The following is a 24,258-nucleotide window of genomic DNA, read 5'->3' on the forward strand; positions in this document are numbered from 1 at the left end:
ATAAAATAATATGAAGAAAGATATTGCAATCCACACAAGTCTTCGGCCATATTAATAAACAAGTTTTTCTTCAAAATGTTTAAAACAATTGATCATTATGGTGTCAGCGTTTAAGCCCAGTTGCTAATTTTGTCAAATTTGACACGGTGATTTTAGTTTGTTTGCCCTTCTACCGAATGTACTCTGCATGAATCCCGTAGCTTTTGGTGCTTGTCAAAGCGAATTTGAGCTCATCACACTTCGTTTTTATGTTAACGGTATTCTTTACCACAATAGCTCTCCTACTTTACGATTAACGCTGATAATATTGGTTCGTTTTCGAGGACACTGGAAATACTGACCTGACAAATCGCCTCAATAAAGCTTTGAATGAGATTATTACTAGAACTCTAAGCAAATATCTGAAACATTTCTGTTAACAGAAATAAAATCGTAATAATTTACCCTCCTCCCACAAATACTTTCCGCATCTGTTGCTTTGGTTAACTATACGCAAGAGGATGATATTTGCACTACCTTACAAAGACCATGGTGTATACTTTTCAGACAGTACGGGGGGGGGGCACACAATATTTGCTAATACTAAGCTTTCTAGAAGTGTTGGAGTTATATGTCACCGCTAGGATAATTTTCCCAGGTTTGCCAATGTATTCATTTATAGCTATTTCTTCTCGTTTATAGTAAGAAACAGATCTCTCCTATGGGGAATAGCAGAAGCTCAAATTACTATTCAACCTTCAAGTTTACAGAAATGAATCGCTCATGCTTCATGTAACTTTTCTTTAGTTTTCATAGCACGTTCTCATACGCACAGCCATGTATAACTTTAGTTTGTGCCATAAATCCCCCTATTGCAAAAACCAGTGCCACTGGGTGCCAGCGCCCCAGCGCCATACCTGATTATGGTCCCAGTATGACGCTGGAAACTGGGCGCACTAGGACGCGGCATACTGGGACGCTCCGCACTGGCGGCACTGTTCGCCCGGAGAAAAAAAGGCGTGGGATAAAAATTAAAAAGTAAAAAGTAACGAAGCAAGTTAGGTACATAAAATACCTAAAAAAAAGTAAAAAAAAAGAAAAAAAAAACCAGAGCACTAAGCACGCCTCGAACCAAGTCCCTAGGCATATATCAATCACTAGATCAGCACGCTAACCACTCGGCCAAGCCGAGAACTGGAGTTGATTTAAACATTTCTGCATTTTATGTCATGAGCCGCATTTATAAAGTTGGGACTTCAAGTTTCGCAGTCTACAGGCCATTGCTACCGCTCTAACAATTGCAACTTCTTGATAATTTTAGCTTGCTGTCTGGACTTGCAACTAATGTTCTGGGTGCCTATGCGCGCTATTTTGTGCACTGGAATCATTTTAACATGTGGAGTTTGACATCGCTGGAAAATTTACCAACGCCGGCTCTTGGGTGGTGCTCTGCTTCCGTCGGCGTAATTTTCGCTGAACACGGAGCTTTAGTAGAAGCCTTCAAGGAAAAAAAGTGCGACCAAGCTTCAATACCGGCAAGCGCCGCAGCGATGACCCTAATTGCGTGTAACTGAACCTGATTTGTATGTAAACATTGCGGGAAGCGTTGCGATGACCGAGGGCTCGGCTGCTTGATACGCAGAGTAAGAAGGAGCGCAAAAGCTTGAGAAACACGCCAAATATTATGTATTACAAGCGCTGTATGTTGTTGCTTTTCCTCTCATGGGCCCATCGCTCGGTAAACTACTCTCTTCCTGGTTTTAGTTTTTATTTCTGCTGTTTATACTGGGGCCGTGCTGCAGGCTACGCTCGCCTGGGATTGTGCCCGCATTGAACATTTTGGCAGTAATCATTGCGTTAGAGTGCCCTTAAGATCAGATGTGAAATTGGTTATGCATAGTAGCCCACATTATTCAATTCCAGCTTTAGTTGTGCGTTAATCGTCAGTGTGTCTTGAGATCGAGGCGCGGTGGTCGTTGTCTCTCTGGAAACGCTCGAAACGACCTACCGGAACATGGAAACTAGAAAAAAGATACTGCCTTTGTTTTCTTATAAATGCGCAACGACTTCGCAGCAAAAAGCGCTTGCTTGAACCATATTTTTCATATGCCCCCCGATGGTCGATTGAAAGTATGCTGTTGCACTGTTGGCCCCTGAGGGATGCTACTCCGGCTGACTCCGCAGGCCGCACCGGCTATACTGGGGCACTGGAACCAGTGTGGCCCCAGCGCACATACAGCGCTTCTCCCAGTGCATCGCGGATGCCAGCGACACACCCAGCGTCAAAAGTCTAATCCCAGCGTTTTTTCTCCCATTGCACCAGTGCAGCCAGTGTCTTCCCGTTACTGCTCCAGTGAATATCGCAGACCTCCAGCGTGCCCAGCAGATCCAGTGCAAAACACGCGCGAAAATCTTACTGGTTTCGCACTGGAGACGCTGGTTTTTGCAATAGGGCCGTTAGTGAATACTTGCCATAATGAAAAATGATGACACTCTGATTATGCTTGCAGCGGTAGAAGAAAATAAAAGAAGATATGGAGTAACAGCGGTGCGGAGAGAAAAAAAATGGCTGAGGCTTAGCCCGGTTAAGCCTGGTCAGATGCGAAGCATATTGATTGCTAAACTCGGCTTTCCATTGTTACACTTGGCTAAACTTTTCTTTCCTTGGTTACACGTGGTCCGCACGGCGTGCAACCGCAGCCGACGGCGCAAGCCGGTCCTCCGTTGTTGTTGTTGAAAACCTTTATTTCCACCGAGAAGAAGCTCCGTTTCGGACTCCCCGGCACGCAGGCCTGATGGAGCCTAACTCAGGAGCCTCGCGAGCTAAGGTCTGGTGAATATGCATTGTTGCTTCACGGCCTCAGCCGCCAGGCGGATGGCTTGCTGTTGCTGAGCGGAGTCCTCGCTTCGCAGCAGGGCATCCCAGGCGTCTCTATCTATATTTTCTTTAGCTCCTGGGCTGTTGTTACATTCCCAAATAATATGATCTAGAGTGCCCCATCTCCTACATGTTATGCAGTGTAGATACTTTTCATCTTTTGAAATTGTTGCATATACCCAAAAGGGACTAATATGATTGCCCCCTTGTAGTCTCCGCCATGTAATTGCCTCCCCGTTTCCGAGGGAACGGTCTGGCGGCGGATAGACCCTTCTGCTTAGTTTATAGTGCTCTGTAACCTCTTTATACGAGATTAGGCTATCTTTTATATCCATGCAAGAGGGCTGCTCGGCAGCCGCCCGGTGATAGAGAGCTCGGGCAAACTCGTGAGCAGCCTCATTCACTGCGACGGATTCATGTGCTGGTATCCATATAATTTCCACGTTGTGCTCGAGCGGCCTCGATTCGAGGACTCGTTTAGCTTCTCCTGATATTCTTCCCTTCCCAAAATTTCTGACCGCATTTTTGCTATCGCATAGTCTCTCTTCTGTCGTGACGTCAGCGTATCACGTGGTGTGATTTCACCATACCACGTAGTCCGCACGGCGTGCAACCGCAGCCGACGGCGCGAGCTGGACCCCCGTCTCTCCTCTGTCGTGACGTCAGCGTATGACGTGGTGTGACGTCACAATACCACGTGGTCCGCACGGCGTGCAACCGCAGCCGACGGCGCGAGCCGGTCTCCCGTCTCTCTGTCGTGACGTCAGCGTATCACGTGGTGTGACGTCACCATACCACGTGGTCCGCACGGCGTGCAACCGCAGCCGACGGCGCGAAACGGACCCCTGTCTCTCCTTTGTCGTGACGTCAGCGTATCACGTGGTGTGACGTAGCATTCCACAGTCTTTGCACGGCGTGTAACCGTCACGAAGGGCTGTGGTTTACCTCTAGGAATATGCTTCGCATAAAAGAAGTATGTGAAAGAGTAAGAAGCTCGCCATCTGTCCGTTAGGGCGCCAGGCTATAGTGGAGTAGCGCTCTTTAAATAAACCTTAACTGTTTCGTTGAGGCGCTGGGATATGGTTGGATATTTGAAGAACATGTTCTTTATACAACACAACCAGGAATTATTTAGGAATTATCGAGCCCGTGAGCCACCCTTGTGATAATCGCAAAAAAGACAGATTACACATGGCGATTTCGAGCCCACTATTGAAGCCTCCACACGGTCACAAAGCAGTATGTTGACCCGATTTCGCGTGTTCATGATGTCGTTGACTGCCTCCATTGAGCTTTCAACTTTTCCTCTTTTGATTTACGGCCCGGATACTAGAAGATCCCCATGCATCCGAAAGACAAAGAGAAGACTACATTCGTGACTCCACAGGGCTAAACGAATTTAATGCAAAACCTTTCGGGCTATGTCTCTCCACCTAACTTTGAAATATTTATGGGCAACCTTTTGCGTGAATTGATGTGGTACATTTTCATGTGGTACCTAGGTGGCATAGTGATTTTTTGGAGGACCATCGCTGGGCACAACAGGCGTTTAGCTGTTGTCCTTAACTGCATGGAAAAAGCCAGTCTCGGGCTGAGCTCTAAGAGGTGCCGCTTCGGGGAACGCCAGATCGTTGTGCTTGAGCATTTGGTTGACAAAGACGACGTTATGCTGGCCAACAGAAGATTGAAGCTGTCAACTGCTTCAAAGAGCCCAAACCTGTGAACGAACTCAGGGGCTTCTTGTTACTTTTCTTTTGCTTTCGGCGCTTCATACCCAAGTTTGCTGATTTAGCCTACCTGCTCACCACCGACCACACCATATGAGCAAGTAGGTGTTGACCTCATAGGCCAATTTCCCCTCTCTGCCAAAGGCAATTGCTGCGTCATTGTATGCGTTGGTCATCTCACGCCTTAATGCGAACTGCCTCCATCCCTTCTGCCACCAGCCCTGATGTGTCTTCCTTTCTGCTTCAGGCTGTCATCCTCCATCATGGGCATCCGCGTGTCATAATTAGTGCCCATGGCTGCCAGATTACGGCAGAGCAATTGCCTCGCTTAACATACAAACCGGACACTGACGAACATGCTGACGACCTATGTCGACTAATCACAATAACTGGGATGACGTGCTTCCCTTCATTATACATGAATATAATACCAAAAATCATGAAACCACCGCTTATAGTCCGTTTTTCATTCTCTATTCCCGTCCGCCTCGAAGTCCTCTCGACACCATTTTACCGTTCTCTCTCGACACTGAGCCTTCTGTTTCCATTACCCTCTGCCGCGCTGAAGAGGCTCTTCGGCTCGCCCAGTTACGCACTCCCTCTGGCCTCGAGGACAGCTCTAGACCGCTCTACAATTGTCATCACCATGATTTCTTCTACCTTCCCGAAGACTTAGTATGACTCTGGAGGCCTCTCCGCAAGCGAGCTTTGTCCCAAAAGCTGTTGTCGCATTGCACAGGTCCTTTTATTGCGCAAACACGGATCAATTACTTGAATTACGTGATGTTTCGCAAACAATCCCAAGGCTGCTCTTATCGGAAAACACAAGTTGTGCATGTCGCAAGAATGAACGCTAGCATTGCCGGGTTACTGACTGACATTCCAGGGGGCTTCGTTTGTGAATGGGGAAATATGAGGCAGCCCTGAGGAGAGAAGAAGGTGTTTGTGAAAGAGGAAGAAGCTCGCCATCTGTCCGTTAGCGCACCAGGCTAAACTGGCGTAGCGCTGTAAACCTTAAGAATATAATCCCGCAGAGCAGGGCTATGGAGTGTCAAGAAATTTTGTATGATATGTACCACAAAAAAATTGGAATATAGGTTCACCGTGTTAATGAACGAACTGAACTGCCATGAGAGTCTTGTTCTGGCGAATGCCTGCAAGGACATCGACAAACATTTCTTTACTGGTCGCTGCTTTTATCGTCTTCTTTGCTGACAACCTGTCGCACTGTTTGAATGCACCTGCGCATATAGTTATGCTGCCTGTTCATTTTTGTAAGCATTGTGTAACACAATGCAGTTGCGTTCATTACGTTTTGTATGCCTTGAACACGCTTACCTAACTCCAAAAATTTTCGTTCTTTTTCTACTGCCGTACTTTTGCTACCGCAAGTGCTGCTTTGTAAAGAGGCACTCGGGAGGCCTCATATTGTTTACACAGCTTTTCTCTGGGTTTCCTCTCAAGTTCTTTTTATCAAATCAAGTTATCGTTTAAGACCAAAAGCTACTTCAAGATAAGGATAGTTGCCAGATAAGAAAGAGCAGTCAGTGGTTTAAAGAAATTTACATTAACATGGCATCCTAAATTGAATGTCACGAAAAAAAATGAAACAGATAAGCCAAGTGAGGAAAAGACGAAATGAAAAGGTATTATGGTTCAGCAGCTTATAAAATTTGACCGCTTCTTTCTTGTAGCGAGAAGCGCTTCGGTTGTGTCTTGGACTTCGAAAATTTGTTGCCAACAATGTGCTCTACCTTGAAGCCCGGATTCCTCCCTTGATATGCAGATTACAAATTCTAACTGTTCAGACGTACCTTAGAATATATGAATCGGAGTTCCATCAATCTATGTCAATTTTTTGCTGTCAACCGACCTCATTTTTCGGTGTCCATTGGCCCAAATTTCACACCCCGCAGGTTGTTATGGTCAAACATTTGCTGGACCCTTTAAATATTTCTATTCCTAGTATTCTAGCCATACAAACCATCGGTTCATCTGTCGAAATTATTTGGCGGCATATTCCCAAATAATGCTAAAGACTTATTATCCGTTGTTCTACATGGATTATTAGAACTTAGAAGATCATTTACGAAGCCTTTCTGCTAGTTTAGTAGTAGCTACTGACGCATCTTAATGTAATGAAAAACCGGGTGTTGGCATATATTGTCCGCATTTAGACTGGTCTTTTTCTGTCCGGCTTCCAGACTTCATCTGAATTTTTGAAGCGGAGTTTCTGGCAGTGGTACTCGCTTTAAGGAAATTAGGCTCCTCTTTTTCTAAAGTGGCTGTAATTTCTGACTCCCTATCCTTATGCTCATCCCTATCTTCGTCGGCGGATTCTGCAGTAGTAAAAACCTTTCTCTCCCTGGGGATCCCTACTCATTTGAAAATTGTTATTATGGTATGGGTACCAGGCCACAGCAATGTGACTTTAAATGAATATGCTGATAGTTTGGCAAAAGAGTCCCTCAATGACCCCGTCATATCTATCCTTCCGGCGACAGCGCGTGCATCACCGGAGCGAGGTTTTGGAGCAACGTTCTATTAAATATGAAAAATCTTTTAGGATCTGAAGACTACCTGCATCTAAATTATTCTTTGAATAGAAAATTATGTCATTCACGGGAACTTGAGATTTCTCTAACAAGGCTGCAATGCCGTATTCCACCTATAAATTTCTATCTTTACAGGTCTGGTTTGGCACTTTCTTCAGTCTGCGCATTTTGCGATGAACAGGAGTCATTAGATAACTTTTTATTGTTTTGCAGCCGCTTCACTACGTTGAGAAGACAGTTGATGGAAAGGCCATTGCAACAGCTTGGCCTCAGTTTAAGTAGCTTGATACTATCATTTGGCGCCACCATCCTTGAGCACAGTCACAGGTCTGTTTTCATCCCCATGCAAAACTTTTTACTGGAATCAAATCGTTTACTTTGCTAAATATTTAAACATCACTTGTTTTACAATTGCAGTGTCAATCTCCCGTGCGTGTTACCACTTTTCATTTTATGTTTCGCTTATTTCCCGTTTTGTTTCCTTTCCTATACCCCAATAATCACATTTTTTTATGCACGTATACTTCAAAAATTTTTTTTGCTACCCAAATCTTGGCCGATCCCCCTCTGTGGGTATGTGCTATAAGTTATTTGGTCAACAGCAACAACAACAACAAGAGCACAACGCCGGTAAAATAATCTTGCCGTGCTCAGAAAAGAGTGGTCATTGGGGGCTCAAGTATTTTTCTGTCTTATATTGATTTTTTACAATGGGCAACTGTGTTAACAAAAAGCTTTGAACCTTAGTTTTACAATTAGATATGACCTACTGGTCTGATAATTAGTCGTAAGCGATTTTTATCGAATAATTGTAATTGTACATATCGAACAGGTATAAAAACATTATTGGCTGTTGAAGTGTTCTGGGTAAACAATCGCAATCTTTGCTCCGGGAATGACGCGCAGCAAAGAAAGAAAGAAGATTAAAGTTCCCACCCTAAATTATGGCCAGATGTATTGATGTTTTGGCACTGAAACTTTGGAAGTTATACAGGTTGTTGTTTTTATTTCATGCAACAATTGTAACTTTAGACTCGTGCATGTTCCACCACGAAAACTTCAAGGTTGGCTAAATTTCCATAACAACTAAATATGAACAAGTTTAAATTCAAATTAAAATACATCTTGTTTATTTTTGATAAAATCTCCTTAAACAATCCTCAGCAGTTCATATATTTCATGCAAAAAGTATATTTCATTATACTGAATACCTCTTTCATCTGCTTTGACAGATTACTCGTATACTTTCCAGAAATTCTACCACAATATTCTACCCCTTCAGCAATATAATATATATGAAGCTATCGTTCAATTCTTCGACACTACGATCGTCTTTCTCGGTTAAAGCTAAATGTCTGTTCCCTCGCGAGATTTTAAATTCTACCTTCCCAAGATAGTTATCCCTCGTACTTAAGCTTAATAAGTGGTATAAACTGAAGAGTGTCCAGGTTTACGAGTCTAGATTTGGTCACGATGACAAGGCCATCCAAATACTCTACTAAAATATAGAATCCGAAACTGGGAAAGTAAAAACGCAGTGTACTGTACTGATGGGATACTTAAAAGTGATGGTGGGGAAAACGCAAGCTGGAGACCAGGCCGTTGGTGGCTATACTAATGGATCTAGGAATAGCAGGGGGATTGTTAGTTGAGTTCGCAGAACCAAATAACTTCAGAATCATGAATTCATTCTTCCGCAAACGAATGAACTAGAAGTGGACTCGGTGAAGGTTTCATTGGGACAACCAAATGTGATGATAAACGACCGACATATTAAATGCAAAATGAGTGTCCCGAAAACTTTAGAGGATAAACATTCTCACGATACGAAACACCTTCTTTAAGTTCTTCAGTTCAGTTCAGTCGTTCAGTCGTATCCGACTCTTCGTGACCCTATGGACCATGTCATGCCACGCTTTCCGGTCTCTCACTATCTTCCTAACATCACATAACTTCATCTGCAACGCTTCGAGGATGCCATCTGACCATCGCGTTCGCTGCCTACTCCTTCTCCAGTGACCCTCAACCTTTCCCAACATCAAATCTTTCTCTAGCGATTTCTCTCTTCTCATCAGATGACCAAAGTAGCTGAGCTTTAACTTTAGAATTTGACCCTCTAATAAGTAGTCAGGGTTTATGGTCGACAATATCGACTGATTTGATCTTCTGGCCGTCCAAGGAACTCTCAAGAGTCTCTGCCAGCAACACAATTCAAACGCGTCAATTCTTCGGCGGTCAGCCTTCTTCACAGTCCAACTCTCGCATCCATACATCACAACTGGAAAGACCATAGCACGAGTTATACGGATCTTGGTTGGCAGTGTAATGTCTCTGCTCTTTACTAGGCGGCCAAGGCTAGCCATGGTTGTCTTTCCCAGAAGCAGGCGTCTCCTAATTTCATGGTTGCAGTCTCCTTCCGGGGTAATCTTGGAGCCCAAGAATAGAGAATCTGTCGCAGCTTCCACTTCTTGTCCCTTCATGCTCCAGTACTTGATAGGGCAAGACGCCATGATCTTTGTCTTATTAATGTTCAGTGTAAGCCCAAACTTCTCACTCTCTTCTTGCACGCGCATAAGAAGTCTCTTAAGTTCCACTTCCTTTTCTGCCATTAAAGTGGTATCATCCGCATATCTAAGGTTGTTCATACGTTTCCCAGCAATCTTCACTCCAGCTGAAGACTCGTCCAGACTGGCCTTCCTCATGATGCACTCAGCATATAGGTTAAATAGGCAGGGCGACAGTATGCAGCCTTATCTCACTCCTTTCTCAATCGAAAACCAATCAGTAAGACCATGCCCAAGTCTGACTGTGGCCTCTTGCCCTTCATACAGGTTCCTGAGGAGACAGATGAGGTGAATTGGAACTCCCATCTCTTGGAGAGCTTGCCACAATCTGCTGTGATCTACGCAGTCAAACGCTTTCGCATAATTAATAAAGCAGAAGTAGATGGGTTTCTGACAGTCTCTTGCTTTTTCCATGATCCAGTGAAGGTTGGCATTCTGGTCTCTAGTTGCTCTGCCCTTGCAAAACCCAGCTTGCGCGTCCGGAAGCTCCCGATCCACATACTGCTGCAGGCCACCTTGGAAGATTTCTAACATCGCCTTGCTAGGATGTGAAATAAGCGCGATCATGCGGTACTTACGCTGATAAAATTCCGTCATTCGTTTGTCGATAGCTTTCCAATATAGGTTGCATAGGAACTTTAGAAGGGTGACGTCAGGTGGATTTCAAATATTTGGCGAAAATCATGACATTAGGGTTCGTTTACCGCTCAGTTCAACTGAACTCCAAAAGAGTGAGGACGTTTTCGGCGCTCAGGAGTTACACATTATGGATATTAAGAACAACTTCCATTTTTCAAGCCGTCCCTGATTACCTTCAAAATACCTACAAATACCTACATGTGTCAATGATTAGAAATCTCTATTATGTTTATAAAAAGGCAAAGGGTCGCGAAGTACATGACTTCGGTATCTGAATACAATCAAGGAACTTCATTAGTATAAAAATCGTGCTTCTGGAGGCTATTAAAATGACTGTGGGGTTTGTACCCATCTCAGTGACAACTGTCCTTAACGTAAAATCTTGTTGGCAGCTTTGCATGGAAAAGAAAACATTAGGTTCCTATAGGTTTGGTTGATTAATTATTTCGCATGGCGTCTAAACAACTGTGGTTCAGCATTTTATGCAATACGAAGAGCATTTTCACTTGTCTAGCAGTTCACCCTACTTGATATGATACGCAGTTTTCTCGGCTGCTATTTTGTGTTCGTTCGTGATATTTATGTATTCTTGTGGCATTTTTCTTCTCTTCGTAGTATAAATAGGTGGTATTCTTTACGCACTATCACTCTCCTCCTGAGAAATAATACATACAAGCTTTAGTTCTTTAATGGATATGAGAAAGAAAATAACATAACTTCAGGTCCAGGTTGAACTTGTCTAACACAAGCTGGAAAGATCTCGTTGCGGTGTAGCGTTGACGGCGCCGCTTCCTCATAGATTCTCGGCATGACGCGCACACTATGCGCCTTTTCCCATAGAATTTGTTGTGCAATGTAGAGAGAAAAGGCGAGCGGAGGGAGAAGGGCAGTCTCTTGACACTGCGGAAGAAAGGTAAGCGCGCACTTTGCTCTCGCCATCAACTTGCCGCTCATCCTGCCGAATATTTTCCCGATTGCTACTCGCGTCTTTAAGAGAGAAGGTGTGGAGAAAGAGCAAAGGGAGAAGAGGTTACTCAACAGACACCAGCAATGTTCTCGTCTCTCGCGCAGCCACCTCCGGTGGGTCACTGAACTTGGACTGACATCACTGTGTGCGGTCGGCTTCGATTGGCTGGATCCCTCCGGGGGACGGCAAACAAGCTAGCCTGCTGGAAAAAAAAAACAGTGGCTACTGTGGAAAGCGGTGCGCGGAAAACGTCATGCGTTGTCCGTTTTCCCGCTAGTAGGAGGATGGCTTTCCAAATATTTTCAGAACTGAAGAAATATTTCAGTGCAGCAAAATTACATCTAATATATTATAAATAAAGATTTTACATTTCTGTAAATCTCTTAACTGATATGCATGTAAAGATGTTTTCCAAAGGCAAACTTTCATTCAAGTTGTTCGCTTTTGTCGTTCGCTATCGCGCCCTCGACTCAGGGTACCTGTAGCAAGCTATCAATATGTGACACCTGTTTGTGCTACATTTCAGATGTTGTTTTTGGCCAAGGTTCTCCCTCGGATATCGGTAAGCCTTTCATTGGAACAACAAAAATTGTGGGACTTTTCTTGAACGTTTTCTGCGGAGCTTTTGCATTGCAATATATATATATATATATATATATATATATATATATATATATATATATATATATATATATATATATATATATACCGGGTGTCCCAGCTAACTTGAACCAAGGGGTACAGAATAATATATTTGAGGTAGGTCAGTGAAACCAATTGCATTCAACTGCCAGCCTCCTTGCGCGCTACAGACAATTTTTTGTTTTGCAATTACTTAATTAGCTAATTATGTTAATTTATCTAATTTATTAAATATCGACTTTAGACCAAACATGTAAATTGGAAAGTTGTAGAGCACCTTCAGAAACCCCCATTTCATTAATTGCGATAAAGAAAGTCTCACGTGTATCTTTTTTTCCGGGCTCAGAAGAAAGCCCGCGAAATACAAATAATACCACGTGACTAGTGCATTTGTGCGCCGCGATTGTGGTGCTCTCAGTCGTGGTTTGAGCGAACGAAACCAGCTGCGGCCGTGTCTTCTTGGCCCCGTTAAAGCGGCAGGCCGATATGCCTGCGATGGCTTCTTCGCCCGCGTCAGGCAGCCGGCCCACGTGACGGTGCAGTAGCAGCGAGAGCGGCGAGCCGACACCACCGACATTCTAACAAGGCCTCCTTCACTCCCCTTAGCAAACGTCACGACAAACGAATGAGCGATAAGGTATCAGCCACTGAATCTGCGCATAAAGGATTGGGTAAAGGGGCGAGATGACATCATGTGACTCGACTAAAATTAGCACTGCACCTTCTTTTGCCGGTTCTTTATCGCCATCCCCCTGTCGTGATGTAGGCTGCTGCGGTGCGCAGGCCTGGCCAAAATCGCGGTGGCGACGGGCGAGCTCGAGCTCGCTCGAACCATCGCCAACATTTCTGCCTGCCGCTGCAACGGGACCATCGGGTCACGGCCGCAGCTTATGTCGTTCGCTCAAACCACGACTGAGAGCACCACAATCGCGGCGCACAAATGCGCTAGTCACGTGGTATTATTTGTATTTCGCGGGCTTTCTTCTGAGCCCGGAAAAAAAGATACACGTGAGATTTTCTTTATCGCAGTTGATGGAATGGGGGTTTCTGAAGGTGATCTACAACTTTCCAATTCACATGTGTGGTCTAAAGTCGATATTTAATAAATTAGAAAAATTAACATAATTAGCTAATTAAGTAAATGCAAAACAAAAAATTGCCTGTAGTGCGCAAACAGGCTGGCAGTTGTATGCAATTGGTTTCACTGACCTACCTTAAATATATTATTTTGTAACCCTTGGTTCAAGTTAGCGGGGACACCCGGTATATATTGCCGTGAAACCTTCAAAACAGTATTTGTTCTTTTTTTTAACAGCCGCCGGCATACAGGACTGATTCTGGACCGCGTATCAGTTCCGTAATCTTTGTTTGTCAATGATCGATGTCGCGAATCACACCTTTATCAGTTTTGTTGTAGCGAAAGATGCACCGAGATCTGTCTCGAAGGTTCCGGCCACTCGGGTGTCTTTCCACAATGTTCCAGCCCGTGCTAGTAGCTGTTTGCGACGTTATCTAGATTGTTCTGTGCAGCCTTTAAATTGAGCTTTGACGAGTGTGACGGGCATTCTTTGCCCGACGACCGACGAGCACGTTTGTTGCTGTCGCCGCCGCCGATTTGCTTAGTTCTTTTGCGGGCGCAAGTCAGCCCCAATAAAGAGTTATTTCAGTACTATCACGCCTGTGTTTTCTTTTGGCGTGTACGGCCTTGTCACCACTACGTGACAATATATATATATATATATATATATATATATATATATATATATATATATATATATATATATATATATATATATATATATGTTTACAACATACATACCGAAGAAAGTAGCAGGGGGGACAGCGGCCAATGTAGCTCAGATGGAAGAGCACCGGACGCGATATTCGGAGTTCGTGGGTACGGTTCTTACCATCGGCACGTTGTTTTTCTTCTACTTTGTTTATCTTTCCCCTAAGCAGATTACATTACTAATTTATGTCATTATCGAACTAAAAATAAAAAAAGACATAAAGTACATTCCCCAATGCTTTCCTTGGCCCCGCCTTTTGTTGGCTTCTTTCTTTCGTGTATTATAACGCGCACCCTCATATCCCCTTCATTTGGGCTGGCCTGCCACCGAATGTTTATCTGTTGTAGGCCGTCATTGCACCCGCCACCGCTTCGGTGGTGGACGACGGCTGTTATTGCGGCGCGCGTCTTTCTCTCCCTCTTCTTTTTCTTTCTTCTCTATTTTCTCTTATCTGCTTGTAGCTCTCGGGGGTCTCGGTTCTGGCAATCTTGAAGCCATAGGTAGCGTAAGAGGGTTCTAGCACAGCTTTCATCCTCGCTCTTGATCACGTTCTACGTGACGCTGGCGTTAACACAGGACGTTCCACGTCCGTCGCTGTGTTTAAGGGTGGCGCTTGTGAACACTCGCAAGGTTCGTACGCAAACAACATTAATACCCAAGACAGTAGCAGGTGGGACAGCGGGCGATGTAGCTCAGTTGGAAGATCACCGGACGCGATATTCGGAGGTCGTGGGTTTAGTTCCCACCATCTGCACGTTGTTTTTTCTTCTACTTTATATTAATATATATATATATATATATATATATATATATATATATATATATATATATATATACAGACACACACACACACACATATATATATATATATATATATATATATATATATGTGTGTGTGTGTGTGTGTGTTTGTGCGTGTGTGAAGGAAGAATCCAAGGAAAGCATTGGGGGAAGCCAGCCCCACCCTCAACCGTAGCGGTGGACGCGGTAGCTCCTGTGTTACCACCAGCGTCACGTAGAACGTGATCAAGTCGAGGGCGAAAGCTGTGCTAGAAGCCTCTTACGCTACCTATGACTTCAAGACTGCCAGAACCGAGACCCCGTAACCTACAAGCAGATACGTGAAGGGGAAATGAGGGTGCTCATTATAATACATGAAAGAAGAAGCCAACAGTCAGTGAAGCCCAGGAAAGGCATTGGAGATTCTACTTTATCTTTTTTTTTTATTTTTACTTCAATAATTACATAAATTAGTAATGTAATCTGTTTAGGAGAAAGATAATTAAACGCAAAGTAGAAGGAAAAACAACGTACCGATGGTGTTAACCGAATCTACGACCTCCGAATATCGCGTCCGCTGCTCTTCCAACTGTGCTACAACGGCCACTGTCCCGCCTGCTACTTTCTTGGGTATTAATGTTGCCTGTATACGAACTTTGAGAGCGTTCACCAACGCCCGCCACCCTCAACCATAGCGGTGGACTTGGAACGTCCTGTGTTACCGCCAGCGTATATATATATATATATATACAGTAGTTAGGCACGTAATAATCCACATAATGCACAGGAGGCAGGAACAATTTTCTTTTTCGAATTCTGGAGAGCCAAGAACGACACATTTCAGAGGACACTGGTCGCAAAGAAATACTTTCTAATAATGAAGCTTGCCTTGCGACAGAATAATGAAGAAACGTGCGGCACTGCTGACTGCACACGATGCGCTCGATGTAAGGATATAATTTCGGACTTTTTTGTCAATATAACTGTTCCGAAACCTGTTCCGAATTATTGTACTGCAGACCATAGGTTTAATACATTTGTAGTATGGTGGAATTCCTAAATAATAAAGACAGTGCTTTTTTTGGCTTTCTTTTAGTTCCCCCTTGTTCTTTTTCTGGGCGCATTCGGAGTTTCTTAAGATTTTGAAACGAACTCTTCAATATGTTGTTGATTTGGCTAGTGTTGATCTAGATTTTTTTTATTTTCATTTTCACCAGCTCAAGCACATTGTGCCGCTGAATGCCAATTAGAAGCTATTGGGCCGCAGACAAGTGGAGTCTGATAAGGAGCTAAATATTTAATTACGTAATATCTTGTCAGAAACGGCTATTATGCGTACAACACCTCTGGACAAACAACAAACAGTATTTCGTTAAACAATATGCGCGCACCAATACACGAGGATATAAAACTTCATTGAGCCAAAAATTAGAAGTAACAGATTAGGACTGGAATTAGGTATTTGTATTGTACCCTAAAGACAAAATTGTGTGTTTATGAGTCAATCATTTTTTCAGTGCCAGGTCAATAAACAAATTTAAATGTTTTCTTCAATATCTCGCTATATATACTCTAAACAGGGGTCGTGAAAGTGCTCTGGATACAGAGCAGCAGCAACATCCGCGTCTACATGCAGAAAATGATTGCAGTTCCGCTGATGTGAATGGCCCAGCTGTATGTTCTAATCTTTGCAATCGCCACCGGGAAGGAGAGGAGCCAGCCTGGCCGCTTACGGCGTAGGAAAGAGCGGATTCGTAGTATTGCCTAATGCGCTGGACGTGAAAAACCTCGCGGCCACGCCGCTTTAGATCAAGAGGCGGCATCAGAGGTTCGACAACGTAATTAAAAGAAAAGATACGCTCGAAGTCATTGCAGTGGCCACAAAGCTTGGCAGGGAATTATTGCAGGGCATTGACAGCAACACAAGAGTGCCAGACAAGAAGTGCGCTCTCGTACGGTGGTTACTGTGGCGGAGATTTTTTGTGGGACTAATTTTAATTCACGAGTGAGTCGGCTGTTTGGGTACAGAGGAGAAACTAGAGAAGCCAGTGGCAGGCCTGCGCTGCGGTATTGTATGCGTGTGTTACGTACGGGAAGCCGAGAGCCCAAATGGAATGGTTATATGGCCGTAACATAAATAGCATGGTACAAAGAGTAGGATTGCTTTAAATTGTTCTAAATGCAGTCGTTTACACTTTTTAAATTAAACCATGCATTATTTTCTGTCCTGCTGTCTGTTAGCTTAAAATTGTTGCATTTATCTCGCTCTGTTTTACCTGGCTTTGGCACCTACTTTATACATGTAATTAATATTATTCGCTGTTCATGTTGATATTGAAGTGCCATAAATAACACGGCCTTGTATGCGGTATTTCCTCCTTTTTTATTCACATTAGTGTTCCAGTTTGTATGATTTATTTGTGTGTTTTTCCTGCTATAATATACTGCGAGATAGGCAGTATAGTTACATAATTATTAAACGAAAATTCACTGCCGGGACGTTAGTAACATCACATGCAAGAGGTGATATGTCCTTCAAATCAGACGACTAGAGCAGAACAGTTACGTTGCTGTATTGAAATAGTCAAGAATAGTTAACAACACAAGACAACACATTCACGAATGTTTACTGCAAGGGGTGGTAATAAGCACTTCGGTACAGCTGTATCCAGAAGCACTACAGAACTGGAACATTTGTGTTATTGAAATAACCACCTTCGGCTAGCACGAGATTCTGGTAAGAGGACAAGCCGAGGCAAGCAAAGAGTTAACTACGGCACGGTTTACGGCCGAATTGTTTCCATTATTGGATCTCCTGTGGTGTAAGTGACTTGCTTCGCTGAGATGTACACGTCATATTACTGAATACATGATATAACGAACAAAAATTTCGGATATACTGAATGTGTTTGTAATTCTCGATATTAGTAGCCAACCTACATAGTAGATGGCTCTTATTGTGTTTTAAAGGCTTGCCATTTGGCGCAGAATGTTCGAAGTAATCTTGAATGAACTTACAAGCTCCGCTGAATGAAATTACTGAGAGGAAGCCCAAAATGTGTGGTATTCAAACCGATTGCCTTTACCCTTCCAAACATGCCTTCCGGACAGCTTTTCTTAGCGGAAAAGCTATGATGATAACTGCATACATGTGTTCTCAAATTAAACACGTACAACTCTATACCCTCTCATGCAAATTTAATTAAGTATGAGAAATATATCAGGTTGTATGACATTTGTATGAGTTTGAATGAGCGTAAGTTTGTATGAGGTTATTGTTACTCCATAGATTTTAGCTCGAATGCACTATTTCACGAGGTCTAACCTGGCCTTGAGGATGTGCGGCACAAATACTGCGTCTTTTTGTTCCCTGTAAACCAGTTATCAATATATAATCCGGTGTCCAGAGAGAGTGCGACAGATACCGAGCCTTTCCTTTATTGTAGGCTGATTACTAATGAACCCATTAGTAGTGTAAATAAAGATGATAGATAATGACGAAGGTTATTAATAACAGATCGCATAAAACAATATATATATATATATATATATATATATATATATATATATATATATATATATATATATATATATATATGCGTGTGTGTGAATAAAAGAATAAAATAAAAACTAAATGTAACCATAAAAAAAATATAAAATTACAATTTGCTACGAGCAATGGTTTTCTGCATACGTACACTGGATAATTCCTACGTTCTGTCAGACCACATCAGGATGCCGAGTGAGCCGGAATCTTATATTATCTTGGCCGAAAAACCACGCTGTGTCCGATGGGTCGATTAGGAATTGCATAAAAGACACCATGAATCTGACCAAGCTGCCTAATGTGTTCATATCCTAGAGCATAACCAATCTAAATTCAGAGCAAAAGTAAACAAATACCTACCAACAGCTAAACCGAGCTGAACCATGCTTTCGCATGTATAACTCGGTTAAACGTTAGTAAAAAATTTTTTTTTTCATTCGAGCCAGAACGCCATTACGACCGAAGCATTTGTCGCAGGGCTTCCGCTTGCTGTCAGAGTATTCTCCGGTGCTGTGCTGCACACGATTGTGAAATAAATAACTCACATAAGGAACGACTAAACCTGATACCGCAAAGATGCTTGTAAATTGCAGTAGTCTTGCAAACCCCATGAATGAGATGGTACTGATTAAAGCTCCCAGTGGAGCAGAGGCAGTGTTGGCGGAATTTTTTCTTAAGGAGAAAAAGAAACCAGAATTTATTCCCATAATAAGAATAGACGAGGAAACCGTTTTTTATTTAACAGTGTCAACTACAGTATTGTCGTTTTGTATTTTTGGTTGCTTTCTGCATTGCTTTTGCGTAAAGTAATGAACTGGGGACCGAGCGCACTCACCATAGGATGGGTTTTACTTTATTTTGAGGCCGGCATTAAAGGCTGATTTTTTTGCTTACCATCTCATATTTGATTCTTTAGGTGATACTTCAAGACTTTTGTTATGAATTGTTTAATGCAATATTTCGGTCCTCATTTCTTTCGTAAGACCTCCTTGACTTGCTTCATAAATGTTATTTGTTGATAACAAGCCTTACTCTTGCTTTTAAGGTTTTCAAGGGCGTCCACGTTCTTGCCTATGTCTACCAAGAATGTGTTTACTATCTATAAAGTCCGATGCTACATCTGCTAACTCTCTAGCAGTTCTCGGTACTTTGGGACCAGAAAAGCTCTTCTAATGGCCAATGAGATATTATAAACTAAAACAGTAATTGGTAGGCGCGGCGGCCCCTTGTACGAAAAAAAAAAGTTTCAAGAGTCTTCAATACTCGAACACTTTTCTCATCTGCAAAAGGAACGCAAGCGGTATCATTGTGCCAATAGAAACGATTTTTTACATACAACCATACGCCCTGTGCCGTAGCCAAACTTTCCAGAGTGGTTTGACATGCATGACGACAGAGAGCAGTAACATTAACCACAGAATGCTTGTCCAGCTATGCACTTTTGTAATTATATTCTCCTGACGTCGCCTGTTGCGACATGCCCGTTCTTGGCTCCCTGTTGCTACCGATTTTTACACTGCTCCAGCATTTGCAGGCTCATATAACCTACCACGTTCTAATCGGCTATAGACCGCTGAGTCTGGTGCAGTGCCAACTTGGGGAGCCCCAGCTCGCCCGGAATAGATATGTCACAAATGTCGATATCAGAAGGATACTATCGTAGATGACGCCAGATGGTGAAGGTCCAATTCCCGCGATGGACAACGAGGCATGTCCACCACGTACGTATCGGGAGTGTAGAGTGTAGAGCACTTGGACTGTCCCAGCCAACTTGCGCCGTCTTCATTATTGACATGCAGCTACCGGTGAATGGGAAGCCGCACAATACTGCTTAAACGGTGCCGCGTTATATCACATTGAGGTGTGTGTACTCACTGCTTCAATTTACATCAAAGGGCAATTACAATTCTTTTTCTCAATATTGCAGAATATGATGATTATACTAACGAGACATACATAGGTAAGTGTTCCTAGTATTCTCAGGACAAATACGAAATGCATACAAAGTGTCCTGAATTTTAACTTCATTTTATATATAAAAAAAGAATATAGGTAAATCTACAGCGATTACTCATTTTGAGTTTAAAATTCACACCTACTCAACGAGCATATCGAAAGCGAATCTCGCAAACGGATACCATAGAGCGACAGTTTTGACACAGAGCGGGGGTCAAAAAACATATGCCAATTCCCTTACATTTTCTGGCGACTCTCACAAAAATGGTTTAGATTATAGCAAAAGAAGGCAAAAGAAATATAGTATGAAAAAAATGTATGCTTTGGAGTTAGGAAACCAAGAAAAGCACTAGTTATCCACTGTCCAAGAGGCGAAGTTGGGACACGCAGTGCAATGTGTCATTAGTTCATCGAGGATTTTGAGCACTGTGTTCTTCCAGCTTTTACTTCATAGATGTGTCTATGCCGTAAAGTTAGTTTTTTAAAGGTGAGACTGAGCGCTTAGAGGAAGGACATTTTCAAGATTACGCCCTTTGTACTGCAATGGTGTCAGCGATCCTTCTTCTACAATATTAATGGGAAGATCGCGGAAATAATTTTATCGAGTTTCTTACAAGCTGGGACTAAATTATACTTGTATGGCTGGGGATATGCGGCGTTCATTTCGTATCGTGCCCATTAATCGCGTGTTCAGTTAATCAATGCTTCGTTCAGAGGTCCACTAAGATTTACCAGCGGCATGAAGCCATCAAGACTATTTTTGAGTCTAGTGAAATCAAAATTCAATTTCAGAAATCACCACCTATTATAGCATAGGCTAATAAAGGAGGGAGATTTGTGTCACTTAAATATATATTAGTGTCTCAGAAAATAAATATAAAGCTTTATTTATTTATTGCGCCCTGGCACATATTTTACGCCTATTTGATCAACTAATTATACATCCTCTATAACAAGTTTTAGAAAGCACCTTTGGCAATACAATTGATGTATTTTCAATTAGCGCGCATTGCCTGGAAATTAAAAAAAAAACGTATTTGGACTCCAGCGATTCGACTTCGTGTGTCTAAATGGACATTTTACAAGTTCTTGAAAATTAGACATTTTGGATAATGTACAGCATGCTGAGCATTACAAAAGTGCATATTCTGTATACGAATTATTTATTCATGCAAATGGAAACTGTTCCATTGTCTTTGTAAACTCAACAATTGCTCTAAAAGCACCATAGAGTTCTTACACTGACTAGAGGGAAAGCTGAGGGCGCTGCACTTCAGCCACCATGGGCGCGCTAAGAATCATGGGCCGGTGTGCTACATGTTAGAGGACAGTCGGTTTTTCTCAGATGCATGGAGTGGTGTTACTATGATGTTTTTTTTCCTCATCATCTCAAGGTGCGGACACAGACCGCAAAAGCCATAGTAGCTTAGGCGCAAATGCAGACGTCGCCAATAAACGGTTTCTGTTTCCCTAAATGCCACTAAATACTTTCTTAAGTAATTGCACAACCATAAATATTTCCAAAACGTTTTTTTTTCTTTTAAAAAGTGCCTATTAAGTGCGAAATATTGGTTTTTGTGCTGCTCAACACTAAGCCAATAGGAGTACGAGCCATCGCTTATATTGGATAAATCTCACATTGACATGCTGTTTCTCTCCCTTTTTGCAATTTATAGTCACGATAATAAATGTTAGGACGTTATTTACGGTAGAACAACGTTTATCTTTGCATTAGTTTTGGCCAAAAGTTGTAGTTCTGCACTCGGTAGCTCTCCGGCCCATGATGCTTTGAGCGCCCATGGTGGCGGAACTAGTCGTCTGGAAACACCATGTAAGCTCCCATAGATGGCAGCAGAGCTTTCCCTCTAGGTAAGAGTGAGAAACTCTATGAAATGCCCCAACGACTATTATTCACTTAATTGAGCCAGTAGTAGGCATTGACAATATTTGTATTGAAGAGTTGTATTTTCTACAAATAGAATTATTTTCAACAAACGTAACGAAATCATATGATGAAAATATACCTCAATACAAAACATTCACCAAGAGGGATAGTAGAGACAAAAAGGAATCACTTGGTCAGCCTGATAAACAGCGCGTAGGTCTGTGATTGTCAAGCTGTAACACGTAGCCGGGGCACGGGGTCCGCATAGTTATTACAAAAAAGGAAGGCACACATTGCAGATTACATATAGCATTGTACACCACAAATGACAAAGCACTACTCTCTTGCGTGTACGAAAAACTTGACAGGCATTCTAGTGGACATTCAAGTCACTAAGGCACAGGGGGTCTCGAGCCTGCCTCCGTGCCCCAAAAAGAAGCTAGTGTGCCAGACACCAAAACCGCCGTCCTGCCATCTCATTCTAGCCGGTAACACAGATACACTTAGATGACGAGATGCGAATTCTCCAAGGCATTGGAGAATAGGGGTGTATTGCATGGACGGGAGTACACCGGGATGAAGCGGCACACCTGCGATGCTGCAACACAAGCAGAACAGTTAGCGCTAATTGCTCAAAGGAGCTGCAGCAGCGCCCAGTCCCACGGTTCACGCGGACGTTTAACATTCAATATTAAATATGTTGCATAGTTCTCACAAAGACACATTCGAAAAACACGTGTGAAAAACTGTCGGCGACACACAGTTTACACACTGATCTTTTGGGTAAAACACTCCATCGTTCATGGCACGCCCAGCGCCTAGCCTATCGGAGCCTCTCACATCAATTGGTTAGCCGACGTACTACCCAAGCTCGCCATTTCAGACAGTGGCCTTCCGCTGTTCGCCCGCTGAAAGTATGGAACGGGCAACTAGCTCGCTGATACGTATGGCTGACAGGTTGGCTATATCGACATTGGTAGGTCGACATCGATTGCATATTACAAAACTTCGACCACGCAGTAATAAGGGAGAGGCCTGTCGGCCAGTGGACGGAGTTTACGCCTGAGTGCGAACCAGTGCAAGGATGTACACAATCAATGCATGATTATGGAGTTACGAGTGTATATTCATCATTCAACAGCCTCTCGTTGAGCCTCAGTGCAATCACTTGATCCACCGTCAAAATGCACGGCAGACTGAGGCCTCCCATGTTCGTCGCAAGGTCTGGGCAACTAGTGCTGTCCCGCTGTCCAATACAAAGGCGCAATCAGGAAAGCGGAATTGTGCGGCGCGGAATTGTCGCGACAGGTGCCATGTAAAATGCGACCGCGGAGGCTTACGTCTTACAAATACCAACCTTATTTTGGCGCAGGAGGCTGAGCTCAGCAGCTTCAGAAAGGACACCTATTGCCCGCGAGGTAACTTCGCTTCAGACGAGGGGAGAAACACCACTTTGTTTGAATAGATCCACAGACGGCAAGGCAGCCCCTAAGGGGCTCCTAAACGGATCAAAGCCGAAATCTTTGCTTTTGCTATTGTTGAGCTGCGCTTCAGATAAGCTTCATATTAAGCAAAGATGTTCAAAAATGTAATAAAGCTGTAATTGTTGCGCACAGAAAGCCAGATGTTGGCATACGATGAGTTGATAATTGTTTCCTATCCGCCCAGGGGAACAGCTCAATTTCGCCTGACCAAGGCAAGCCTACGGAGCTCTGGGTCGAGTGCCGATACGAAGAGAGCCAGAAGAGGGCGGCGGGGCGCAATCGAAAAAGAGCCGTCGCTGCAGCCTATGAGTATGGGCTAGCTGCTAAAACTGTGTAAATGTCCCGCAGGAGCTGTACGAAGTCATTTCGGAAGGCAAAAAGTGGAGCACGGCAAACAGGCTTCCATATTCGATGCAGTCGAGGACGTTCGACTGGTCTAGTGCAACGAAAACTCCAGGGACCGGTTTGGCGCTGGCATACTCAAACACATCCCTGGCCAGCGTCAGTGATCCTGACACTGGCCGTCCGGGCACTGCAGATAGCTTGTAGGGGCTTATCGACGCCTGCATATAGACGCGCAACCTTCAGACCAGCAACGTGGCATTGAGTGGAAATGGGTTTTAAGAAATATGATCGGTCGACACGAGAGCACCATGCCCGGGAAACTATTAAGCACTATTTTTAGACAAAAGATATTTACGAAGTTTTGTATCACTTCCAAGAATCCGCTCCATTTTTGTTATAAGGGAAGTCACAAGTCCATTTTCCTGGCTTCGAAGAGTGCAACCAACCACAAAAGAAAATGGCGCTGTGCAATTGTGATTCTTCTACCGTGTCCATGTAGCAAACAGTGGTCTATTAATTG

The 24,258-nt window shown here is 43.3% G+C and overlaps 1 protein-coding gene across 3 annotated transcripts in view; it reads left to right on the top strand.

Moving 5' to 3' along the window:
* Positions 1-24,258, top strand: part of LOC146195037 (uncharacterized) — an 82,296-nt gene that overhangs the window by 21,539 nt on the left and 36,499 nt on the right. For all 3 annotated transcript variants that reach the window (XM_084597658.1, XM_084597659.1, XM_084597657.1), the window contains exons 3-4: positions 11,836-11,871; positions 19,996-20,028. In XM_084597658.1, coding sequence (XP_084453784.1) covers positions 11,836-11,871; positions 19,996-20,028 — 69 coding nt within the window. The remainder of the gene's footprint in view (positions 1-11,835; positions 11,872-19,995; positions 20,029-24,258) is intronic.

Source organism: Amblyomma maculatum, chromosome 3 (genome assembly GCF_055883805.1).
Source record: "Amblyomma maculatum isolate TAMU_Amacu chromosome 3, ASM5588380v1, whole genome shotgun sequence".
In the NCBI taxonomy this organism is placed as follows: domain Eukaryota; kingdom Metazoa; phylum Arthropoda; class Arachnida; order Ixodida; family Ixodidae; genus Amblyomma; species Amblyomma maculatum.